Below are 25,773 nucleotides of genomic sequence, written 5' to 3'. Positions count from 1 at the left end.
CAGCAGAATCATTCAAATTAAGACTGCATAATTTATCTCAACAAATTTATTTCAGAGAATCAAAAAACTGAACGAGTGGCAGCCAACGACTAGTAAAACGTACTAACAGGAACAGGGACCAGTTTCACTAGTCAAACATTGAGACTTGTTGCTAATTGCCTGTCCCATCAAAATTAATCCTGATTTGATTTGTGGAACCTGTATCCGCACAGTATAAGCTTACATGGAATTGCTTAGGTTAGAAGCATTAACAGTCCTAGGTTTGATCTATAATAATTCCATACAGAAATAAATTAACATACATTTACTTCAGTTACATAAATACCTATATAAGTGTTAATATATGTGAAATAAGTGGAAATACAAAATAACAAACCTTAACAGATTTTTAGGATAACAAAATTTTCTACTATTCTGTAATTGAAAGAGCTGAAGAACGCATTATTTTTGGCACAGAGTTATAAACATTTTTCCTGCATGTTGTAAAATGGAGAATGTACCCCAGGATTAATTTTTCAAACATTCATTTAAGGGCTACTTCTAGATATGTTAAAATCCAGATCTATAGCAAGGTACATAAATGCAGTTATAGAAAATTAAATCATTCACAATTTATAAGTTAATATTACTTTACTCATTCAAGATCTAAGTGTTGACAGTCCAAGTGTTGAAGCAGATTAAGTTACTGGCCAAAAATACAGTATATACAAAATACAAGTAAGCAAGTAATATATAGATATATACTTAACAAAATTCTATGGCACTAATATTCATATGTACATGTGTTACTATTCAAATAACAATTTTTGTAAGTAGGCTCTAATAGCAATACAGAAACACAAACATAACCACATTCTTATTATGTTCTTAATTTTGATCAAACTTGTACAACGTAACTCGAATAAATATATACATAGATGAATAATTCAGATAATACTGATCACTATCCCTAAGATTAATAACCTAATTACCAAGTTTTATGCAACTCTACATTGACAGCTTACATACCCGGTACTAACATGATTGCCAATAGTGAGCAATTCTACAATAAGTTCTTAACTTGGTCATGGAGACAGCACTTCAAAACTATTAGCAATTTTAAAATCCAAAGCATCAACATTAAGCCCTATTGTTTATACATCAAATTGAATATGCATGTAAAATCTTAAAATTATCGATCTTGTTTAAATGTGAGTAAAATCTTTCATTTATCATATGCTGATTGGTTTATTCGTATTCCGATATGCGTTATTTCCATCTAGTGTATTAGTGTATTGTTTGCATGAGATAGAAACGATTCAATGTACAATCTCTTGCACCGACTAATCACAGAAAAATTCCTCTAGGTCATTACCAGTACAACAGCTGAATTTTGAAAATCAAAATGAATCGCCTACCAGTATACTATATACAATTATCACAAAGCTATCGAGGCTGCATATAATATTTCTAAAAAGCTGAATTTGTCTAGTACTTCTGTATATCATACATGACTTCTAACATACTGCCTATTGACCATGCTTGAGCTGGACAGCTGTCGTGGCAAATCTACAAATGAACAAAAATTTGGTATAAATGATTAAACATTCTGACATGCTGTATCTACCTGTATTTTTAATGCTTTTGGATAGAATTGTCAAGTTAGAGTATTTACCTTTCCATTACTGTTAGTAAGTTCTGGTAATGATCTCCAGTCACTAGTTTGTATATATTCGTGGTGATGGGCCAGATATCCTTGGGTGAATCGAATGGTTTTCTGCAAAATTCCAGGCTCAATTGACTCCATCTCTTTTGCAAAACGCAGCTTTGCTCGGAGGAAATATCCAACTGGCCACAACCATTCCTTAAAACACAGATCAATAAAGTAAAAGTATATATCCAGAAATATCACTTGAAATATCGAGTTTTATTCAACTCACTGGTCCTTGATGATAGTTAAAGCCTTTCGCAGTGTGATAATCAGGACAGTCCACAGAGTTGATATAGTCTCCATTGTATGCCCAATCCCTAAAACACAACTTGATATATAACCTTCAAAATTACTGGGGATGTAAACACAATGAAATAGACCTACCCTGGATCAAGGGTTTTCATGCCGAGTGGTCCTAACAGGTATTTCTCTGACATTGCAAGAGCGGTCCAAGCATTCTTGGGTGTAAACATTTCGGGTGCCTGTAAAAGGCAAGATTCCACATACATCACATAAAAATCTTGATTAATGATTCATAGCCGTTGAAAATATGTCAAAAACAACTTACCGTAACCATTGCAACATGAAAGTTTGGTCGCAATTGATAATCAGACCAAAACTGAGTAGCTTTGTACGAGTCTTTGTAGATACCTCTACGGTTAATCAAATCAGGATTTTCTTCACTGTTGTACGGTTCAACAGCTGTGAAAAAGTACTTCTCAAAATTCTGCTGGATTTTGTCATTCCATTCCTTGTAGGTCCATTTGATAGTTTGACCATCTACAAAATAAGTTAAGATACAAAAAGTGCAAGGAAATATGAGAAAAAGGTAAATGATACACCTTTTGATCCTGATAAAGATTTACCTGCAGATATACGAGAAACTCCTTCATACGGATATAATCCTTTATCATGAATCTCTGACAACCAACGCACAGTAGACTTACTGAGACCAACAAGTTCAACCGCTGAACCATCCCTACAAACAATTCACATTTATATATCAGTTCAGCTCAACTGACTTATTTGATGGATGAATGTCATTATAATACCTAGGTGTAGCAGGTTTTCCCTTGTTGTTCGAACAATGGGAACTACCCATCTTATCCATCCATGTACCACAATTTTGAACACTACCACCGCAAACAAATCCAGTTTCCAAATTCACACCAAACTCAACGTTAAACCCTTCAAAAAGCAAACAATGATTAACAGGGAATCAAAAAGAGAACGAAGAAATCAAACCATTGGTTTTTACCTTCTGAAGTCATCTCTCTATCAATATTCTGACCAGCATGTCTCTCTCGATATTTAGTCCCCTGGAAGTGTTTAACCATGGCCTCTTGGATAACGTCCTTCAATAACTGATCCTGATGTAGAAGGGATGAATATGCACAAATCATTATTAACTATACTACCTCATTCAAAAGTTATTCATTTTTCTATGAAAACGTGAAAGAACTTACACAGAATCCAGGTGGTTCTGGAAGTGAATCATCTTTAGGGTAAAGTCTGGAAACTTTATCCTCGAGAATATTGAAACCATCAGGTACCATTTCACAGTATATTTGTATACAGTACAACCACCACCACACAGCATCACGACAGTTATACCTCGCACAGGATCCAGCTCCGAGTAGATTAGGGATCAGGCCATGACGTAATGTAGCCGCATAAGCAAGAATTATATACCTGAAATCATACACAAAAATATAACCAGTTGCATAATAATAAAGATGAAGAACTCTGATCATCTTCATTAATCTACCTTGCTTCTTGGTAACGTCCGGTAAGTAAGAGAAGACCTCTTAATGCGATGAAAGTATCACGTCCCCAGTTTCTCATGACCCCTTCAGCAAAATGAGGAAGACCTAAAAGAAATCCATACGGCTACATGAAAATGTTACAACATTGAAACTACCAGTTGATTGTGGCACTATTTACCTGCACTGATTGTTATACACGACTGTTCCCTTTTTCCCGTTTCTTCGTGAACAGTAGTGGGTGGTAAAGGGGTAGCTAGATTGGGTGAGAGTTTTGGCAGAGGAGCAGTCTTAACGGTGCCACAAAACTGCAGCGTTGCTAATGACAAAGATTGCACAAATGAAGAACTTTCTTGTACAAACCTTGATTAAAGATAGAATATTGACAATAATTAGAATATCATAATAATAGCCAACCAGTTTTCACAAATACTGGTAATAATAGTTTTTCTAAACGTACTTAGACATTTTCATCCAAACAATTTCGCGACAGATGGCATACGAACCACAGACAATGGCATCGAAATAACAGGGAATCAAATAACGAGGTACGTTGCTTAGTTGTTCGAATACAGCTTCAAACCAGTGTCCGAGCTCTTTAGTTCCGGGATACTTTTTCAGTCTATTCGATATGTAGTTTGGCATCCAATTACCATTTCGCAGATTTTCACACAGCGGATGACCTAGATCATTAGTGCTATGAACTTTGGTCAAAACAGATACGAACCCTACGAAAAAAGATGATTAAGAAATATTAGATGAGACATAACATGTACAACATCAAAAATACAATGAACAGTTGACTTACCCTGTAGACCACAATAAGGGAGATTTCCACAGTTCGGTATGTGATAAGTTCCCCCTTTGATGTCATCATGCTCTTCAGCTTCACATCGGAACAATACACGGTTCAAATCAGCCAAACTTAAACTGGAGACAATTGACCTGAAATCCGTTGTGCTGTTTGAACGTTCAATGCGATGACCGCTGTACGATCTCATACGATAACCAAATTGAGACAGACACTTTCTCACTGATAGAATAGCATTCTTACAACCTTGATTCAACGAAACCCTTAAATTGAAAAAAAAATATCCATTTAAGAATTGATCAGACCATTTCAGGTTGGTATCAATTAGGACTTTAAACGAACCTTATAACTAGAACGCTACCAGGTGGGAAATTGACAAACTCGTATTCTTCAATGTCATCATCTTTACTGTTGTTTAATTCGATCATCTCGCTTTCATAAAGTTTCACATTTTCTCGCACTTGAATAACATAATTATTCAGCCCGTTGATATAGTTTGGATCTTTCTCATGACTTTGATGCGAATTATTCTTTGGTTTTAGATAAGCTTCTAAGATTATTTCATGAACTTGTCCTAAAACAACAAATAACAGTTCAATGAATGGTGTGAGTTAGAGCCTGATCTCCAACAGGAGTGTAGTTACTGCAATATACATGTTTGACTGACCTGGTACACAGAGAGGAGGAACGAAACCTGTATCTAAGTTATTTGGATGAGAAAATGCAGTCCTAGCTACACATATAACAGTTTGATGATTAAGAGGATTATGTCTTGTGACAGCGACTATATTTGGATCAACTTGATCAACATACACCTACAAAATGATAGTACGATATGAAGCTTTTGCTGTAGCAGGTAAATTATTGAAGATACAAAAAAGCAGTTTAATGAAATCTCACCTGCGAAAATCCAGCCATGCCCATCTCGTAATGAAGTCTATTTAAAGCTTTTTTACCCGCAATAATTCCAGATTTTAACCCAACTTTTCCATTTCCATTTGTTTCACTCCAGGATGAGTATAATCTCTTCTCATTGACAACATGTACCTGTAAAATAAACCGATAGTTTTAACTCATATCATCAGAGTCAGTGCGGTCAAAGACATTTAACATGAGAACTTACATGATGAGGCACCAACTCATCATAGCCACGATTACTTCCAGTAGCGCAACAAGCCATAGACACTAACGCCGCACTAGGAAGGAGATCATAAACCGACCGTTTCTCTATAGGTGATGGATTGTCATGCGTTTGATCCATGAATAAAGCGTGAGCGATCGATGGAACGAGTGGTCGTACGTGAGGCTGTATGAATGCACCAGCGGGTAAACCACCATATCGATACACGAGACGACCTTCTTCATGCGCGTCCCAAGCACTCATTGCCTCTACAAACAAACAAATCAATACCAAATAATTTCCGATTCTCTCTATCTTTTCAGGTGAGCGGAAGTGAGACACATTCTTTTTACGAACCGCGAATAAGAGAATTGATTCCCAGTTTGTTGATGAAGATGTTATCCATATGTTCGCTGCTAGTAAACAGTTCCGCTACCACGTAGAGATCAGGCTGAATTTTACGAGCTTCATCCAACATAAACTACAAATACGATGCATGTACCGATAGTAGTCTTTCGATTCATGAAATTCACACAGTTATGCGGATAAAAAAGATGAAAAGGTGTTTTAGCACGAGGCCTACCTCGGCAACATGAAGAGGTGTACTGTGACAGTTGTCTAATCGAACTCCCTGGAATATACGAGCTGTTTCTTGTGTATACAGCAACATATGATCCCATAAATACGGACAATCATCACGATTTCTTCCGTATCTCAACTTCACGCTATCTCCCCAAACTATCAATTCACGGCGAAGATATATATTTGAACCTATAAAAAACAATGCGGAAAAAAGCAAAAGCCAATTACCTTCGTATATATAACAAAATCTAAATCAATCCATCAACGTTAGTTATGATTCACTCACCAGGTTCCGCAAAATTTCTCAATGGATCATCATTCATCACCCAGCCATTATACGCGAAACGACTAGCTCCTTTTTCGGTATACATCAACTTCTCCTCTTCTTCAATTCCGACATCATCTTCTTCAGGATGATAGAAATACCTGCAATGAATATATACGATGTTCATATACAGTTAAAGTCCAATCACCATGTTTTCTATTGGTCCCAATAGTGGCATTATAACAGACTTGAAGATGAATCGTTTTGAATCACTTACTGCCACATGATCGGGGTCTTTTTTGTCACTGTTCCTAATCTAAGACCGTGCGAGTCTAAAAATCGATAGCGAGCATTTGCCAAAATATTGTCAACTGCCTTTTGTAAATGTTCCATAATCTCTTCATAACAATGATGATTGAGTATTTCAAGCTGAGTTTGAAGTTGCTTGCAACAATGATCTAATCTTTGCTCCTCGTTGATTATTCCAGGACTAGAAATTGTAGAAATGTACCGGTATGCAATGATTGTGAGTAACTGATTGAATGAATGAATAGTTGTTAAATTCAGTTACTTACATAGGTCGGTTATACATTTTTAACGCAAGCTCCATATCGATTGTGCATCCGAGACGTTTATATTGAGGATCCTGAATTACTTTGAGTTGAATTGGTGAACTGTAGAGATTATCATCCGGAGGACAACCCTTCACTGAAATAAAACCATTTCCCTAGTAATTTCGATCTGTAAACTGTAGAATACTCAAAATCAATTTCTGATTCATATATTTTGAACTAACCTTTGGCTAATTTCCTGAATTCTGCTGTTACATTAGCCACATGTGCCATTGCAAATTCATAGATTTTAATCCTCGGCAATACATTTTCATGGAGTATTCTCTTTATACACTGCAGAGTGAAATCAATGAGAATTAGGAAAAGTACATAAAACTACACTACATTGAGAATTTAACAACAACCATACCTGTAAATGATCTTCAGAGCTCAGTTTTGCTGAAATACCAAATTTCTCCCATTTTCCATCCGCTATCTCAGCATTGAAATGATAGAAAACCCTATCGAAGATGTACGCCGGTCTTAGATGTGGGGAATTGATCAAATTATACCCGCACTCTGGGTGTTCATGTATCCATTGACTATTACTCGCCGTATGATTGTAGACTAAATCAGTCATCGATAAAACATTCCAATTCGTCTTCATAAATTTCACCAACTTAGCCACGTCTTCAAATGTGTAGCGTTTTTCCGGGGATGGGCTGAAGTTAGAGTTCAGGTGTAGCTGGTCTTTCAGTGAATACGCCGAGTTTGAATAACCAAGTTCTTGTAACGGTGTGAAGTGGATCATGTTATAGCCAGACTCTTTAGCCACGAGGAGTCTTCCCTCCCATTCACTGAATGGCCCAAGACTTTTTGAAAGGATTGACTGACACTGAATACAGTCCAATGTAATCGAATCATTCTCCTTGCCAACATTGAGCATTGGATCGACCAAAAAGTAACCGAGGCCACTCGCATCTTCTTTAGCAGTGCTGTAAAATACAATGACAAACAATTGAAGAAATTATTGAGCATTATTGAAGAATAACATGAAGAAACTTTTTACTAGCCCAAATTACCTGTCACATATTGTAAAGAAATAATTAAATGAGCCTCCTCGAATGATTTTTACTTCGGCGTAGTCATCAAAATTGTCGGCTTTGAATATCGAAGGCTTGACCCATTTTAACTCATGATATACATGTCGCTCGAAAGTTTGTTTTTCTTCTTGCGGATGATTGCAGAATATTCGCACCAATTTCGAATGCAGTGATGGCCCTAGCGTAAAACGCAGCTGCCAACCTGAAAAATCATTACAACAAATCATATTAGAGCTTCAAGTTTTTATTCGCATCAAAAAGAATTGTTTACGAAAACGAACCTTTTTCAAATCTAAAGAGACAATTTTCCTTATTTTCTCCTTCATTCAGAACCAAGACCCGAACTTGTGGCTGGGAATGATGTGGCAACATATCCATTCCTTACTACTACAAAATATCACAAGTTCATTGAAGAGATTCACTGAGGGTAAGTACCAGTTGTATATCGCTATCGTGACCCCTGACTCAAAGACACAGAAGCTAAATACGCCTTTATATCGTCATTACTCTGCTCTCACTAAACAGATTTCAATAAATAAAACCATCATAACAGACCTCTGATCTTTTTTGTTCTTATTGTTTTGTTTGTTAGGTCATTTCGTGATCATATTTCACATGTATGAAACGATTTTCAATGATTCATCACTATTCTATGAGTCAAATAGAGCGGCCTATGTTCCTAATTGATTTTTTTCTCGTGAACCCTTTTTGAGAAACAACAAAACAAATATCAAAATATATTAATGAGAGTGTAAATCGATAAGAGATATAAGGTCAGTGTAATTAGGACAGGTAGTTTATCTATAGAAATTGCATGTGTAATTGCTATAGGCCTCAGCACTAAGTGGTTTAAGTGACCATCGGCAATCTTCTTTTTTTTTTGATTTTGATTTCACAAACCAGACACTTCAGGACAGGATGAGACCGCATCAACTCGGTCAGGCTTATCTAAATTCAAACAATAATTCGTCCAGTTCAAATGATATTGATAGATGGACTGAGCTGAAGCATGACATAGCTGAGCTGATTTGGTGTAAGATAAACTAACTAAAATGGCTTTTTTGGTAAGTGGAATCATTGATTGATTGATTAGTGAAATCAAGCCTGAGTGAAGGAAAGTTGTTTCTTGCCCATGTTGCCCTGCTTTTACAAATCAAATAAAGTAGATTCTTTAACAAACTAAGGTGCAGTAACAATAGTCAATGATTTAGGCCTAATGTTTTTTCTCGCAGCTGCAATGTTTTGCTAAAAGTTGCAGCAATAAACTGTAAGATGAGGTGAGGGATAAGTAAAAAATTCATTTGACAGTTTCAGTAGTAACTTGACCTTCATTGACGACACCAAGTAGCACGAAGTCTCCAGCGTCCTATCTGCGCATTCTACAGTTAAGTACAGAGGAGTTACCGGAGTCTGTAGCGCCAGGCGTATGCTTGACTTATATGCACATTCTACAGTTGGTTGTCTTTTGAAGGCTCCAAAAGTCACTTGACCAATTAAAAATCTGTCAACCCAGTTTTGGAGTGTAAGCACACTTGGATACAATAAAATTCACAGAAAAAGACCCGGCCCCCTGCATCTGTCACTGATGCTGCTGAAGAAGGTAGAGTGAGAGAGAGACAGGATTAGTAGTAGAGCCGAGCGAGGTGAGCTAAAAAAATATTTTTTGATATTTAGCCTAAAACTTCCTTCTCACTTTTTTTGGGGGCTTTTGGTTGGTGTGTGTATGTAAAATATGACTCCAGCAGACATTTATTGCTGATATAATACGATTTCAAGTGTTAAAATCAGGAATAAATAAATATGGTATATTTCATCATGTCATCTGCTCGGTTCATCTCGGTAAATTAAGTCATCTCGGTAATAAGGAGGATCCGTCATGACAGTGGTCTCTCTAATCAATTAATGCATGAATTATGCCTTATACTCTGTCTCTATCTCCTATACGCCGTACAAACTTGACAAGAGCCTGAGGAACTCTGGCCCTCTGAGAATGGCATATGTCCCTCCCTCCAGGGGCTCCAGCCTCCGCTGTTGTGGAGAGATTTGACTCAAAATGAAGCGAGTACATAAGTCATCTTAAATATGTTGATTATTGATTCCTTTTTCAACATCCTATTGAAGATTGACACAAACAATGGAGATCGAAGTGTCAGTGCAAAGCATTCTGCAGAGTGACGTGCAGGGACGTGTAAAAGTTGCTTGTCAGTTAGGGGACACCATCGACAGTCTAATTTCAACATTTTGCATCGAAAAGGGCGTCAAACATAAAAGTAACTATATCCTGCGCAACAATCAGGATGAAACCTTACATAATACCCGAACAATTGGAACTTGTGGAATCAAAGATGGAGATACGTTGTATTTGGGTACGCCCGGTAAGCTATTAAGATTATTATTCATTTCAAAGGTAAATTTTAAGAATATTTGAGCTAAAAAATTGAATTGTTTTCATTGTAGCATCAGATGAAAAAACGTTTGGTTACAGTAACTGGTGGATTTTTGCTGCTATTTCGCTTTTGATTGGCGGTATTGGTTTGGTAGCGATCGCAACGCTGAAAGTTATCGGTGACCCAATACCAGATGATGTGAGCTTCGAAAAAAAAAAAGTTGATTCAGTCAGGTTTACCATTTCAGAGAATCATTTGTTTTGATTGTTATTTTTCAGTATGGAATCGTAATCGATGCTGGATCTTCAAGAACTTCTTTATTTGTTTATCAATGGAAAGGAAACAAATACCACGGTACTGGAATAGTGGAACAAATAGCTAAATGTCGTTCTAAAGGTAACCGGGCTTTGGTAGTTCAAATGTCTTAGGCCTATATCATCAGTTTACTCAAAAGTCTTTCTCACATTGCGTTTTAGCTTCACCATTGGCTGACTATGAATCCAATCCAGAAAATGCTGGTAAATCACTTGGTGACTGCATTGAAACGGCTAAACAGAATATACCAAAAAGTGAATGGAAAAATGCGCCCATTTTTCTCGGTGCTACTGCAGGAATGAGAATGCTTAGGTGTGTATTACATTCCACTTAGGAAATTCTCCTACTTGTACTATGTGCAATTTTTATTTACGAATGCCTTTTATAATGGCCTGTAATTAAGATTTTATGTTTTGATAGGGAGAGAAATAGGACTACATGTGATAAAATGATGACTGATGTGAGAAAAGAATTAACTAAAACTCCTTTTAAATTCACGGAACCTGAAAAACAAGCATTAATATTGACTGGCACAGAAGAGGGCGCATTTGCTTGGGTTACTGTCAATTATTTGCTCGGTTCATTTGGACAGGTAATATAATAATCCATCCTTTTTAGAATGATCTGTATGAAAAATCTGGTTACCGTTCCTTTTTGTCAATGTTTTAGGTAGTAAGATCAAAATTCAAAAGCTCTCGTCATCTTCCAACTAATGTTGGAAAATCCAAAGAAACAGTTGGAGCGCTCGAGATGGGTGGTGCCTCTTCACAAATAACCTACATACCAGAGCCTGGTGTAAAAATTCCTGAAGATAAATACGCAGAAAATCTAACTTTGTATGGTAAACAGTATTCAGTGTTTGCGGATAGTTTCTTGTGCTATGGAAAAGGCGAGTCAGAAAAAAGATATCTGGCTAATGTACTTAAAGTGAGCATCTATTTCTAAGAAGAATGAATGTCTAAAACATACACTAAAAAATTTCGCATTTGCATTTTTTTTAATATTTCGATTTCAGAACAATAGTTTTGCAAATAAAGTGCAAAGTCCTTGTGGCCCAAAAGGCAATATTCTAGAAGTTGCTTCAAATAAAATTTTTGATGAACCATGTGTTAAGGGAGCACCAGCTATCAGGACATACGGTTCTGCAATCATTCCAAATTTGAGTGCAAGTTCTAAGGTATGCAAAATTCTTGGAACACTGTATTTTTTCTTTCATTCAAAGCGCTCTGATTTAGATACGAGTAATTATTAATTATTTTCCAGAATCAAACATATGTGTTCGAGGGAACTGCCGAGCCAGAAAAGTGTTTAGCATATGTGAAAGAGATGTTCAATTTTTCTGCTTCATGTAAATACGATCATTGTTCTTTTAATGGTCGATACATGCCTCCTATCCATGGCTATTATTTGGTATGTTATTTCGATGAAACCCAACTAGGAAGTTGTTCAATCATAATTTTGATTATCTTATTCATAGGCATTCTCTGGTTACTGGTATGAAATGAATTTCCTGAATTTGACAGATATTTCGCAACCATTGACAATCTCTCGATTCAGAAATTCCGTCTACAGTCTTTGTAACAAGACTTGGGATGAGGTAAAGACATTCCAGCTTGTCCGTACATGTTAAGAGAAATATGAAAATCCCTCGAAATATCAATATGTATTGTATCTTACAGGTAAAAGTTATGCGAACTTCAGTTAAAGATCAACTTCCATATTACTGTTATGATGGCCAATTTATCCTCGCATTATTACTGGATGGGTTTCACTTTAATGATACAACATTCCCGCAAATTTCATTTGTTCAGGATGTAAGTTTATTATTTTTCAAAAAGCATTCTTCCATGTGACACTCAACTGAAGCCTTTCAATTTTTTTGTTCCGTATTTCCACAGGTGGCAGATACAAAAGTAGGATGGCCCATTGGTTTGATGTTAAATGCCACAAATTCGTTACCAGTCGTGACCAACCCGAACAAACTAAACCTCACTCTGTTCGTTTTATTAATGTTGTTGTTTATCATATTTATATTGCTGGCTATTGGATTTGCTTGTCACGCCAAACAACAGCGTTGTGACAATGAGTGTAAGTACGAACAGTTGAAAAATGTGAAAAATTATGGAAGTGCTGCATAATAAATATATTCCATGACCCGCTGTATGATGAACCAAGTCGGTATCTAATATCTATATTTATATGAGTGTTGCAAAAGAAGACAATTTGTGCTGGATCAAAATCCCATTGCTTGCAATCGGTGGGGATTATGTTAATGAGGATGGATGTTGAAATTATTTATTCAAACAGCTGATTTATTCTGTTTACCAGGGTACGAAGCACTTGTCCAATTGCCTGGGACAAGTATATTTTCATTAGGGCAAGTAGGTTATCGTGTTTTCACTTGTCCGCCAGGCTTGTGCATTCTGATGTCTTAAAGCTTTTTGATTGTGCGATCAGTCAGACAGTCAGTGTAGAGGGCAAGTAGATTCCAGAGGTGGCAATTGCAAATTTCAGATATACTTGAGGCCCAGGCAAGTGGCTTTCAGTCCTCTTAGATCGAACCCTGTTTACTGGTATGTATTTTTGGGTATATTGATGCATACACCAATCTGCATCTAATGCGTGTATGAGATTTTAAATGCATCAAATTATTGATTGTAATCAAGATTGGTTTATTGGACAAATCCGTCCCCCATCCTGAGATGAATATAAGTTGTTGAATTAATTTGGTCCAAATAGTTGAATAATATGTTCAGTTAACATAATTTGCCAACTGCTGTGTTGTATTGAATACATACCTATATGGTTAATGAGATTTCAGATATATACAATCATTTGTTAGTAAAGTTCTCTTGATTTGTTAAACACAGCGAACATATAATTTCAGAACAAAAGTCTTGACTTCCATTAACAGCCTTTAGCTCCACAAATAATCTAGTGAATACAATTTTCAATATTATTTTAAAAAAGGCTGATTTGATATGAAGAAGATAAGGGCAGAAGTTTATATTTATGTTTTTACATATCTTGTTAATCACTGTTTATTTAACCATATACATGAGTTGTGGTAATCATATATGATATACAAGAACTAGTCTTTTTGGTATTTAGTATTGTAATAGCTAATTCTATGAGGCAAAACATGAATACCTGTGACATTCCATTTTGAAACATGATCATTGTTAATGACTTGATTTAAACTATATTAAATGTGTTTGTGATGAGCAAATATTTTATTTCAAAAGGATTTTTGTGATGATTACAAAAAAAGTGAAACTGGTTATACATGATTTTTGAGAACTTGATGGTGCTTTATTTATATTACGTGTACTTGAGAAAGAATAAATGCATGAACATAAATATTACATTATTTCGTTATGTTGGTTTTTTTTAGTCCGCTCCCGAGTCCGCAAGACATCGTGGCGCCATCTATCGTAACCTAACACGGGCCGTAGGTCTTCGTGCACCGCGGGTGCTTGTTATTCTGTGCATCTCGTCTTTGGTTTAAAAAGCTACAAATATGTCAAAAAGACATAGGATAGATGTTGGTGATTCCAGCAAAAGGTAAAAGAACATTTCGTGCTTTCAGTGATGCTTGAAATATGATGAATGTTCTTTCCTCCTCTTTTCTACACATTAAATTATTGTAAAAAAATTGGTGATCTGCCGTGTGTGCCACCAGACAGATGGTAGCGCCATCTGTGTCATATAATTTTTGGTCAATGAAAAATGTTATTTTTTCTACAGGAATAAGTCCGATCGAGATCATGATAGTGGCAGGTGAGACTTTAAACATGTCCATTGAGTAATGTGTTTGTCGTTGAAAGTTCTAGTTCCCTCCCTGCTCTCTGTGTCTCTTCCTTTTCTGATTTAAAATAACCGACAATTAATTTAGTGTCTTTCATGGTTATGGATGTGATGGATGATTTGTGGCAGCTATCAGTCCACACTCTCAATGGATATGACTAACATTGACAATATCTAAATCTCTATCTGATTTTTCATCATATTTTCAGTAAATCGAAAAATATAAACATTAAAATCGTGAAATATTGCCTTTCTTTCAAGGCTGCTGGACGATATAAAATGATATTCCCTTGTTTCTCTTCTGCAGTAAGGACAGAACCACCAGATTTGGTGATCCAGCCACAAATGCTGGAGCTTCGTTGCTCGCAGGATTACAACTTCCTAAACCGACAGTACAACTCAATCCCTTCTCTGGTCAGTTCAACTTATTAATAGAGTTTTCTTTACTAATTGGTAGCATGAAAATTGACAACCTTAACCAACACGTATGATTGTATTCTTCTAATAGGTTTGCCACATACACCGCGATACTATGAATTATTAAGAAAACGTATGACTCTGCCCGTGTGGGAGTATAAAGATAAATTTGTTGATACAATTAATAAGAATCAATGTACAGTTCTAGTTGGTGAAACAGGTTCCGGAAAAACTACACAGGTAATTGATTGTTACGTAGTAATCGATTCAAAACTGACTTCTGGTGGACATTATTGTGAATTATGAATTTTTTGTAGATACCTCAATGGTGCTTGCAATGGGTGAGACTGCGTTATCAGAAAAAAGGTGTCGCGTGTACACAGCCTCGGCGAGTGGCTGCAATGTCTGTAGCTCAGCGTGTCTCAGAAGAAATGGATGTTGGTCTCGGTCAGGAAGTTGGTTATAACATTAGGTTCGAAGATTGTACGTCGGCAAGAACTATTCTCAAGTAAGTATTCGTAATGATATGTGATATTGACACTATCGGGTACCATGATCTATCCTACATGTATACAATTAATTAGGGTTTGAGACCCCACCCCCAATACTAAGTCACTGGGCCCGTCCCTGAAAAGTGTATGTATGAACAGGATAGTTCAAGATGCTGAAAGGAAATTGTTTTCAATGAGATTCTTCTGTTAATTGTGTGTAATTAGTTGCATGGATGAGAATACATGAAAATGGGCTCCTAAAGTTTTCAAAAAAATTTCTAAAATACCCTTAAATTGTTAGTTAACTGATTCGTAGGAACCCTGTTTTCATTAGTGTCATGTTTGGAAATCCGTGATGAAAAATGTAAATTTATATGAATTTAATAGATATATGACGGATGGTATGTTACTACGTGAAGCTATGTCAGATCCATTGTTGGAAGCGTATGGAGTTGTTATGCTCGATGAAGCTCATGAAAGGACGCTAGCCACTGATATATTGATGGGTTTATTGAAAGAGGTTGCGAAACAACGGGCAGATCTCAAAATTATCATTATGAGTGCTACTTTGGATGCCGGGAAATTTCAGGTACTTATGATGAGGCAGCAAATAATTGCAGCCCAAGAATGGGACGAGCATTCAATAAATGAGGAAAAACTCTAGTTTGAAAATAATCTTGATTTCGTTTGATAGATGACATATAATGTTATTGTTATTTCGGTATAGACGTATTTTGATAATGCACCACTGATGACAGTGCCAGGTCGAACTCATCCGGTAGAGATATTTTATACCCCTGAACCTGAACGAGATTACCTGGAAGCTGCTATCAGAACTGTCATACAAATACACATGTGTGAAGAAATAGAAGGCGATATATTAATGTTTCTCACTGGACAAGAGGTATGTGGAGCATGGATAGAGAATTATGATACTGAATTCTGTGTTTGCTGGTGTCTTATACGGCTGATGTACGCATTCCAGGAAATTGAAGAGGCCTGTAAAAGAATACAACGAGAAATAGAAGGTCTCGGTCCTGAAGTTGGTGAAATGAAATGCATTCCCCTATATTCAACATTACCACCAAATCTGCAACAGCGAATTTTTGAAGCAGCCCCTCCAAAACGATCAAATGGCGCGATAGGCAGAAAATGTGTCGTCTCTACAAACATTGCCGAAACTTCTCTTACCATCGATGGTGTTGTCTTTGTGATAGATCCAGGATTTGCGAAACAAAAAGTAAGGGAAAAACCATTATTCAAATATGACAATAATGATTAACCACGGATATTGATTTGATCAAACAAATGATTTGATCATGATTGAAAAGGATACCATAAAAAAACAAAGAACAAGCGCATTTGAGCTGTATGACTATATGAATTTGTCATATGTTTCAGGTTTATAATCCTCGTATTCGTGTTGAGTCATTGTTAGTATCAGCGATCAGTAAAGCTAGTGCTCAACAGCGAGCTGGTCGCGCTGGTCGTACTCGTCCGGGTAAATGTTTCCGTTTGTACACGGAGAAGGCTTACAAAAATGAAATGCAGGATAACACGTATCCTGAGATCCTGCGATCGAATCTCGGGTCGGTTGTGCTTCAGTTGAAGAAATTGGGTATAGATGATCTGGTTCATTTCGATTTCATGGATCCACCTGGTTAGTTGAATTGTTAATAAGGATACAGTTCATTAGTGATACAATTCACGATGTGAGCCTTTGCGTTATTTTGTAGCTCCTGAGACGTTGATGAGGGCATTAGAGTTGTTGAATTATTTAGCTGCTTTAGATGATGATGGGGAGTTGACTGAACTCGGCTCAATGATGGCCGAATTCCCGTTAGATCCTCAACTCGCTAAAATGGTTATCGCAAGTTGTGACTGCAGTTGTTCAAATGAGATCTTATCAATTACTGCTATGCTTTCCGGTAAGTAAACTGCAAACAGCGTCATGGTATACACATTTTCTTAATGAATTTTATGGTAAAAGTTATGTGAAAATATCCATAATTGTCGCTAGAATCCAATGATGTAATGTTCTCAAGTACCTCAAAGGGTTTCAATCTTAGCCCCAAGGGGACTTGCGTCCTTAGACAGTAAGTTTCCGTTTTAGTTGTAATAGATGTTAATATCGCTGGGAACGGGTCTATGCGACCCCCACCCGACACTGTTTAGTTCCACAGTGTTTCGTACGGCCAACGGAAGCGAAGAAAGCAGCTGATGAATCTAAGATGAGGTTTGCTCACATTGACGGAGACCACTTGACTCTTCTAAATGTCTACCATGCTTTCAAACAGAGTAAGTCAGAAATGTGAATCATTAAATGTGAATCATTATTGGGTCAGATTGAAGTGGAAAGATGTGAAAAATGGATATGAAATGAGAAGAAATTTGAAAAAAGCCAATTGTTTTGGATGTAATGAAATGTGAAAATACCAGAGTTTATCAGTCGGAGGACTTAGCTTACTGCGTTATTCATAAATTGATATCTGTTACGATAATAGATCATGAGGATCCTCAGTGGTGTTATGACAATTTTGTGAACTATCGTTCGCTGAAGAGTGCAGACAATGTAAGACAACAGTTAGCGCGAATCATGGATCGATTCAGTCTACGTAGAACCAGTACAGACTTCACCAGTCGAGATTACTACATCAACATACGTAAAGCTCTCGTGTCTGGATTTTTCATGCAGGTTAGTTTCTTCAACGCTGGGGGATTTATGCTGCTTGTTTCATTTGTGTTTTATTTCATAATCTGCACGCCGTATTTCGTTTTTGATTAGGTTGCTCATTTAGAGAGAACAGGTCATTATTTGACGGCGAAAGATAATCAGATAGTTCAGCTTCATCCGTCGACATGTCTAGATCATAAACCGGAGTGGGTGTTGTACAATGAATTTGTACTGACTACGAAAAACTACATCAGAACAGTCACAGATGTGAAACCGGAATGGTACGTAGAAAATATATTTGACAAGAAAAGTTCTGATGTTTACTTTTGACAGAACACTGTCCGAGCTGTGATCATGATATAAGAAACCCAACACTAATAATGAAAAAATGTCAGCAATGTTTCTTAGAGCTAATAGATTTATTGGTATTTATATAGACATCTTCAGATCATCTCAGTATTCCGAAGTCGACAACTTTTAGGATATAGACGAAATATAGAATAAACATTTCCTTTTGTTCTGATGTGCATTTGAGTCAAATTTTCCTCTTGTATATTAAAGGTTGGTTAAGGGTGCGCCGCAGTACTACGACATGTCTAATTTCCCGCAATGCGAAGCCAGGAGACAACTAGAAAGAATCATTGCGAAACTAGAAACAAAACAGTACCAAGAATCGTACAATAAAAACTGAGAGTCAACAAACTGAAACTCTGTATACCGGTAGCTGTGTTACTATGAACAATTAAAAATGACAATTCATAGAATTATCTGCGTCGCTTGAAAAGTTGTGAATGCATTTATATTCAAATTGTGGGTCAGATATATCTTAGTGATCAAAAGCCATATGATTGCTCGCGCACCTTATGTACCAATTTGAATTATGTTCCGATGATGGTGTTTCATCAAGTTTTATGTGCAAATTAATTTCATTTTAATGCTTATGAATTCATTCAGTGAAATAAAACCACAACGAATGTTGTTTTGTTTTGATCTACATTGTTTCACCCGCAGGTAAGTATGTATGTAATATGTATTGTTAATAAAAATAAAAGCTTGAAATCATTGTCATCAAAAAATATGTATGCCATGGTATGAATATGATATTGGCTTCATTGGTGTTAATTGCAAAATAAATGCTATTACATCCCATGAGAAATATTTGTGTGGCTTATTGTATGATGGTTCAATTATTTGGTTTTTTGCTTAGGTAAATTTTCTGTTAACCTGTCTTAGGCTGACGGTTTATTTGTACTACGGTATATGAAGAATCCATGAAGCGAGAATTTAATTCTCAGGCGAGCGATGATTTGTACTATCGGTCATTAAAGTAAAGATGATTTGATTGAGATGACCATATTCAAGTCAAAATGTGTTTCACGGAAAGCCTTAGTACAGGCGATTTACAGAGATTGGAGAAAAAAACAATAAAATGTACTATTTCTTCAACAAGCGCAATTCTAAAAAGAGAGAAAAAAGTAGTTTTCTGTGAGGGCAAAGCATCAGTAAAAAGGAAAACATAAGGAATAGAAATGAGAATTGGTAAGTGATGTTGATTATCACACTTTGTGAATAAAATTATTATTTATTTGAATTGGATCTCTGGCAGTCGAGTATGGCTTATTTGCATATTTGATACAGCTACGATAAAACAAGTTTGTTATTTTGGACCACTTTCGGGGATATTCTAGAATTTCATGGAACTACTTGAAAAATCCTCAAATACAAATTGAAACTTTGGTATGTGATGTATGACTCTATATCAGATTCTTCATATTTAGATCAACTCAATGTAGCCCTCAGTGTTAGCTATTTGTAAATGGAATTAGATTAATTAAAGTTCATTTTCTGCATTTTCAATCGCACTAATTAGCAACACAAATCGTTATATTCATATTAGATCTATAGCATAAGATCTTAAGCTCCAGTTTACTTATTTATTCTTTTTTTTTCATTAACATGTTATTATTTTTTGCAGAGAAAAATTAAACCCATAAAAGATGTTACCAAAGAATTCGCCCCAGAGGAAAATTGTCAAACACGCATCTCAGTATATCCCTGGATTCACTGATATATTTGATGAGGAAACATTTTATATCTTTGCATTCTGTGTGGTTGTCATTTCTATTATCGGCACGATTTATCTATCGCGGCGTTATGCACTTCAAGATGCTGGACATATAGATTAATCTGTTATAGCTGCAGTGCTGCTCTAGTCATCAGATCCGGCAATATGGATGAAGTAACTTTGAATATCGAAGGAAAGAAGTTCGAATGTTCTAAAAATGCGCTTTCTGAAAACAGTGAATATTTCCGCGCTATGTTTAGTAGTAATATGCTGGAAAGAAATGCAACAGAAATCACATTGAATGACGTATCAGCAGATGGATTTAAACTCATTCTCGATTATATTTCAACTGGCAATTTGAATTTAACGAATTCAAATGTGTTCATTATTGTTCCTGTCGTGTGCATGCTTCAATTCACGCAACTGAAAACATACAGTTGTGATTACATGTTGAGGTCTATCTCTTACTCAAACTGTTTTTCTGTATTTTATATTTGTGATAAATTCTGCTTAAGTGAAATGTATGAAAAAGCCAAAGCTTTCATTTTCTGGCATTTTCACGAAATTTTGAATACGGATGAGTTCATGATGTTACCAAAGGCAACTTTGAAATGGTATCTGAGTAGTGATGAATTGAATGTAAATTCCGAGTACGATGTATTTGAAGCCTTGATGAATTGGATATCATTTAATTTTGAAAAACGCAAAAATGATTTATGTGAGCTTAAATCTTGCATACGTTTCAATTTAATTCCAAACGCCGAGTTCCAAGAGAAAGTACTTCTTCACCGTAATTTGAAAGACAATAGCTTGAAACAAAACCTCATGGACTATTGCATCCAACAGAAAACAAACAGTCATCAGGTACTTGAATACAGTAGTTATACTTTAGTTACTGTTCTATGATGAACATCAAAATTTATGCTCATTTTGTTTTTTAGAAAAGGCAAGTACCAGAGACTTTACTTTTAGTTATTGAAGATGTGTCTGACCTTAGCCTGAAGTTTGCAAATTTAGATTCTGGAAAAGTAAAGCGATTGGAGCAGTTACCTTCAGATTTTGTTTATTGTTTAGGGATGAAAGCATATATAATAGGTAAGAACTAAGTGTGTTCCTTTCCATTTCATTTGTGTAGACATTTAACCTTGGAGTAGATTACTCCAAGCGTTAACCAAGTCCAAACTAGGGTATATAGAAATTAACAACTTTTTCAGGTAAATATCTTTACCTTACTGGTGGAGAGAGAAAACTTGGCAAAAATGGTTGGATGATGGATGTTTGGTGTTATGATCTTATTTTCATGACGTGGAAAGTTGTTACGAAAGTAAGAACTGTTTCTTATTTTTCCCTGTTATCAATACCAGCAAAATACCTAAAGATGTCCTCTTAATGTATTTTTGATACCAATTTTGAGAATACGTGAATATTCTTGTGATATATGTTTCAGCTGACTCAACCTCGACGCAATCACACTATTTGTTCTCACGGAGACTACCTGTATTTGATTGGAGGTTTCGGGCGCCATCGGCTCATTCTAGATTCAGCAGAAAGATTTAACATCAAAACAGGTAAACTGTCGTTCCAATGATTTCAATCAAAAACTCAAAATCACAAGACAAACTAAGTATTGATTGTTGAAAATTCATTTCTTTTAAGGTATTTGGGAAAATCTACCAGATTTGAAAGAGTGTGTATTTTCGGCTGTGGCAGCAGTTTCTGATGACACTATATTCGTTGTGAAAACTCATTTCCAATGTTTTGATACTTGTAACAACGAATGGACAATGAAACCATCCCCGGTTACGTTCGATAGTGGATTACAATCGGCTACAACCTTCAATAACCATATTTATTTGCTCGGACAATACAGTGCAATTTTGTGGCGATACAATCCGGCAACGCATACAATTGAGGAGCTCGTGCGATTTCCACATCCCGGAGTTGGTTGTATCAAAAGCAGTCGCTTCTATCTAATAAACAGTGAAATGGATGATACATCACAACCTGATAACGATATCTCCTCAGATGTTCAAGTTTATAATTTACTCTCATCAAAAATGGAACGTTCTGTATCTCTGCCTATATCCTCCAATTGCAAATATTTGTCATCGCTTGTTGCTGTACAATATACGTAATATCAAATGCTTCAATGTATTACAGACAGCGGACCCTGTTCGCCTCTGAGCTACAGCGGAACCTCCTTACAAACCAAGAAACAGGAAAATGTTGATAATTTCATTTTGATATAACGAACTATTGTTATAATGAACATATTTTCTGGTCCCCTGAAGTTGTTGTAAGGAGGTTCCATTGTCACTGTAGTGGGAACAATAGATTCTCTCTAAGGCACATGAATTCCGAGACAGCCGGAGCAGGGACGGGTTATTATCACGGTGAAATGGAGTAAGGAAATTTGTAATATATTATCCGTGGCCTGCGATTATCTGAGGCACTTGACTCCGGGCTAAACGCTTGTTAGTCTCAGATACTTGACTCCGGGCTAAACGCTTGTTAGTCTCAGATACTTGACTCCGGGCTAAACGCTTGTTAGTCTCAGATTCCTGTCTTCATTTTTAATACAATATTTATCTTTATCTCAGGTTTGGGGGTTTCTTTCAAGCGACTTAAATCTTACACCAACCGTATATACTCCGAAATGTTTTATCTTGAAACGGGCCTTAGGAAATAATTAAACACTTCAAGACATAACACATGATGAATTCATTCTACCAGTGTTAATTTTTGTCGTACATATGACTTGCAAATTCGTAGATCCCTTCGTATTTTTGAATTGCAAATGATATTGTGTTCTCTCGCATTTATATGTTTTTATCTCTATGTTAGTGTTTACTCTAACTGTAGGTTGGATCTGATAAAATTCCACCGACTTGCTCAAATAATGAATCTGGATAAATTTGCAATTTAATCATCCACTACATGTGTACTGAGCTGAGGAATCTATTGTAATACAGGACCAGAAATGTTCATTTGTTGCTTTTTCGGATGATAGTAAATCATGTGATCTGCCAATTAATAATGGTGATTTTGAGATGTTAGTATGTGTTATGTAAATTTTTACCCGGTAACTCTAAAAAATAAACTTTGATGTTAACAACTCTATGATGTTTTTTGTTTGGCATTTCATTTGTGTTGAATGTATAAGGTAAATACGTTGTTCGTAGATTTGTTTGCGAATTGGCGGCCATGCATTACAAAACAAAACTCGAAATTCACTTTATGTACCGGGCATATACATACATACATATTTTTATTGCGAACAAAGCCATTTTTCATACTAACAATCATCAGTACTACTCTATCGAATTCCTATTGATCTATAACAATGAAACAGTAACTAACGCCTGATAATGCGCCAATTTACATTTTGCGTTCTAATTCGTTTCTAGAGCATTTGTTTTTTTTTTAGACTTAAACAGTTTAAGTGTTGCTTTACGTCGTTCGGATCTTGGTTTCCCTCCAATAGTCTAATGGATTGTTTATTCAACCTCACGACGGGACGGCCTCAACGATTTGTCTGTTTCTATCACTCAGAACGCGGCGGGAACGTGATTCGGGCACTTTTTGAATTTTGTATTTGTAAGCCATTGTTTGACGGCGTATTCCCGGGATTTATCCTCAGAACTGGGACAAACAAACTCTGGCAAACTTAAGTTTCTGTTTTGTAAATCCTCTAAATTGAGATAACCGCAATCCACATTTTCACCATTTCGTTGCCCATCGTCTAGCGATGCCACCGTTTCTTTTAATTTTACGGTCGAATCCTCACGATTTTGGCTTTTTACACTCGATACTGTTAACATATCGACCCAATGCTTTTTCCTCCTAAAAATCAATAATTTATAATTGAATCAAATGTTTTCGTCAATCTAAACATAAAAAGAAATCGGTAATGGATATTTTATCGTTTACCTTTTTGATTTTGAAGCCGATTTTCGGGGTATAACTGCATCTGGCTCTTGTGGAGTTATTTCTTGCACAGTTTCCTCGTTGTCCACTACTTCGACCTCTTCATCTGGTCCGCCAGTATACATTTGATTCTCATCGACCACCAGTAACATTAATTCTGGATGACTCATCGTTGATGTTTTTTCGTTAGTTTCGCCGACATATCGTACTTTCAAATACTGATTGGACAGCTCCATGCGCTGGTTGAGTGCCGGAAAACGGGTTCGATCTTTCACGAATAGTGGCTTTATTTCAGGCATGGTGGCTGGTCTTTGTCTTATGCGGTTCATCAACTGGATCTTATCGTTATGAATCGGACTACCGATGAGTGTTGGTCCAGATGAAGTCCTCAGTGTTCTCACAGCTCTGGCATTTTCAGCAGTTTGTGGCAGATAAACTAATGCATCTCTATCCAGTGATTTCGGTCTATCGAGCGCGTTATCAAAAAGTCTTTTTCCATATTTCAACAAGTTGTCGCTAAGATTCTGCGCCTTTTCACATTCGATCATCTTACCCCTCCTCCACTCCTGACAACCATTCGTAGTTTGTAAACACTTCGTCATATCGACATCCATTGGGAAATCATCTAGAGGCCATTTTTCCACCGGCTGTGAAAGAAAACAAGAATTGTTTGAGTTCGAAGCCCGATTGCTTTTACATGACGAATTTCTAGATGTTGTGCCGACAGTTCCAGCACTCTGTGGTATTGGTGTAATTAATAAACGGTTGTAATTCGTTGATCGCATTGTATCTGGTGAATTCGTACCGAATCTTAAAAATGCCAGGTTTTCATAGGCACGCGTGTTGAAACTTTCAGCAGTGGACACAACGCAATAAAGCCTGGACAATGTTCAGTATTGCACTTGTCAACACAAATATCGACAACAAATGGTTCGAGTCACGCTGTGCAACGTAATTTCCAATACTTAGCAAACGACGACCTTTTATTAATCATATTAAGTAGAATATGCGAATATACTATTCTTTTGTTCACTCAGTAATCATTATAGAAATGATTCATGCATTCCTGCATTAAATGAATACACGAATTAAACGGTAATGCAAAGAATTACAGCGTTCCTGAAAAATGTGTCCATGAACTTGGGACCTTCCAACGAATGAAGTTCTACTGGAGACAACGATTAGAATTAAAACCAGCACTGTAAAAATATTCCATTCGTTGTCTGGTAATTTAGTAAGAAGACTCACCATGTTCACTTGCGGTGTCACTTGTAAGAATGTTGCACTATGGATGATGTTAGAAGGTTACGAGTTAGGTCTTGGTTGTTTTAGGTCGCTATGGCGACGGGGTAAATGTTTGTACCATCTAGCATATCGATAGCGATAATTCTAAAACTACGATCACGAGTGTGTGTATGACATTTCTAATTACTGGACGTTATGGAATTAGTTTCAGGTCTTACACTGTACATGGACGTTCCTTATCACAGTATAAATGAAGTTAAAGCTAAGAGCACATGCAAAATTACGGCTCACCTATGTCACCAGCCCGATGTCAGTATGGTTATTCTTCAAATGCGTGTATCTAAAAATAACGCATAACCAGTTCTACAAAACAAGTTTGAAAAATTCTGATTTACTGCAAGTGTTCCCGGTCCCTTCAGGTCTGTTGGAAAATTTTGAAAGGAGGTTTCGTTTAGTTTGCGGCGGGATACGCGATTTTTTAACTTAATTTCCCCGGCCTAGGCGAGTTTTGAAAATCAACTTTATAAGCGGGCTGGTAAATAAATAAAAAAGTAGAGCCG

At 36.4% G+C, this 25,773-nt stretch overlaps 5 protein-coding genes across 6 annotated transcripts; 3 read left to right on the top strand and 2 right to left on the bottom strand.

Annotated features, from left to right (window-relative positions):
* Positions 1-56: 56 nt before the first annotated feature.
* LOC141898343 (glycogen debranching enzyme-like) lies at positions 57-9,123 on the bottom strand. Its single transcript, XM_074784194.1, has 26 exons — positions 8,167-9,123; positions 7,865-8,087; positions 7,213-7,777; positions 7,028-7,136; positions 6,807-6,939; positions 6,509-6,721; positions 6,253-6,392; positions 5,968-6,155; positions 5,742-5,865; positions 5,388-5,653; positions 5,165-5,311; positions 4,932-5,079; positions 4,607-4,838; positions 4,262-4,527; positions 3,914-4,181; positions 3,635-3,816; positions 3,459-3,561; positions 3,157-3,382; positions 2,949-3,060; positions 2,743-2,878; positions 2,557-2,669; positions 2,259-2,470; positions 2,075-2,172; positions 1,920-2,007; positions 1,655-1,843; positions 57-1,548 (listed from the first exon to the last, which is right to left on the bottom strand). Exons 1-26 carry the CDS (start codon positions 8,261-8,263, stop codon positions 1,468-1,470), a joined length of 4,659 nt encoding a protein of 1,552 aa, XP_074640295.1. The 5' UTR covers positions 8,264-9,123; the 3' UTR covers positions 57-1,467.
* A 193-nt stretch (positions 9,124-9,316) lies between these two features.
* On the top strand, positions 9,317-13,934 carry LOC141900051 (ectonucleoside triphosphate diphosphohydrolase 8-like). Its single transcript, XM_074786757.1, has 12 exons — positions 9,317-9,528; positions 10,007-10,260; positions 10,343-10,470; positions 10,551-10,668; positions 10,749-10,899; positions 11,008-11,179; positions 11,257-11,514; positions 11,603-11,764; positions 11,851-11,997; positions 12,065-12,184; positions 12,267-12,401; positions 12,486-13,934. Exons 2-12 carry the CDS (start codon positions 10,020-10,022, stop codon positions 12,723-12,725), a joined length of 1,872 nt encoding a protein of 623 aa, XP_074642858.1. The 5' UTR covers positions 9,317-9,528; positions 10,007-10,019; the 3' UTR covers positions 12,726-13,934.
* A 73-nt stretch (positions 13,935-14,007) lies between these two features.
* On the top strand, positions 14,008-19,120 carry LOC141899976 (putative pre-mRNA-splicing factor ATP-dependent RNA helicase PRP1). Of its 2 annotated transcripts, XM_074786640.1 has the most exons (14): positions 14,025-14,151; positions 14,335-14,367; positions 14,702-14,808; positions 14,903-15,051; positions 15,129-15,319; positions 15,690-15,891; positions 16,030-16,206; positions 16,288-16,542; positions 16,704-16,962; positions 17,039-17,230; positions 17,478-17,600; positions 17,807-17,997; positions 18,088-18,257; positions 18,538-19,120. In XM_074786640.1, the coding sequence occupies exons 1-14, from the start codon at positions 14,108-14,110 to the stop codon at positions 18,665-18,667; spliced, it is 2,223 nt and encodes a 740-aa protein (XP_074642741.1). In that variant the 5' UTR covers positions 14,025-14,107; the 3' UTR covers positions 18,668-19,120. The 2 variants fall into 2 exon arrangements, with proteins under 2 accessions (XP_074642742.1, XP_074642741.1); XM_074786641.1 differs by lacking the exon at positions 14,335-14,367 and having other exon boundaries at positions 14,008-14,151.
* Positions 19,121-20,090: 970 nt separating this feature from the next.
* LOC141900397 (ectoderm-neural cortex protein 1-like) lies at positions 20,091-23,053 on the top strand. The gene is made up of 5 exons (XM_074787279.1): positions 20,091-20,905; positions 20,983-21,136; positions 21,256-21,365; positions 21,489-21,609; positions 21,698-23,053. Exons 1-5 carry the CDS (start codon positions 20,207-20,209, stop codon positions 22,174-22,176), a joined length of 1,563 nt encoding a protein of 520 aa, XP_074643380.1. The 5' UTR covers positions 20,091-20,206; the 3' UTR covers positions 22,177-23,053.
* A 67-nt stretch (positions 23,054-23,120) lies between these two features.
* On the bottom strand, positions 23,121-25,226 carry LOC141900398 (uncharacterized). The gene is made up of 3 exons (XM_074787280.1): positions 25,217-25,226; positions 23,972-24,615; positions 23,121-23,884 (listed from the first exon to the last, which is right to left on the bottom strand). Exons 1-3 carry the CDS (start codon positions 25,217-25,219, stop codon positions 23,590-23,592), a joined length of 942 nt encoding a protein of 313 aa, XP_074643381.1. The 5' UTR covers positions 25,220-25,226; the 3' UTR covers positions 23,121-23,589.
* Positions 25,227-25,773: the final 547 nt, after the last annotated feature.

The sequence above is a fragment of the Tubulanus polymorphus genome, chromosome 2 (assembly GCF_964204645.1).
Source record: "Tubulanus polymorphus chromosome 2, tnTubPoly1.2, whole genome shotgun sequence".
Taxonomy (NCBI): domain Eukaryota; kingdom Metazoa; phylum Nemertea; class Palaeonemertea; order Tubulaniformes; family Tubulanidae; genus Tubulanus; species Tubulanus polymorphus.
This window is presented reverse-complemented; position numbering and strand designations above follow the sequence as displayed.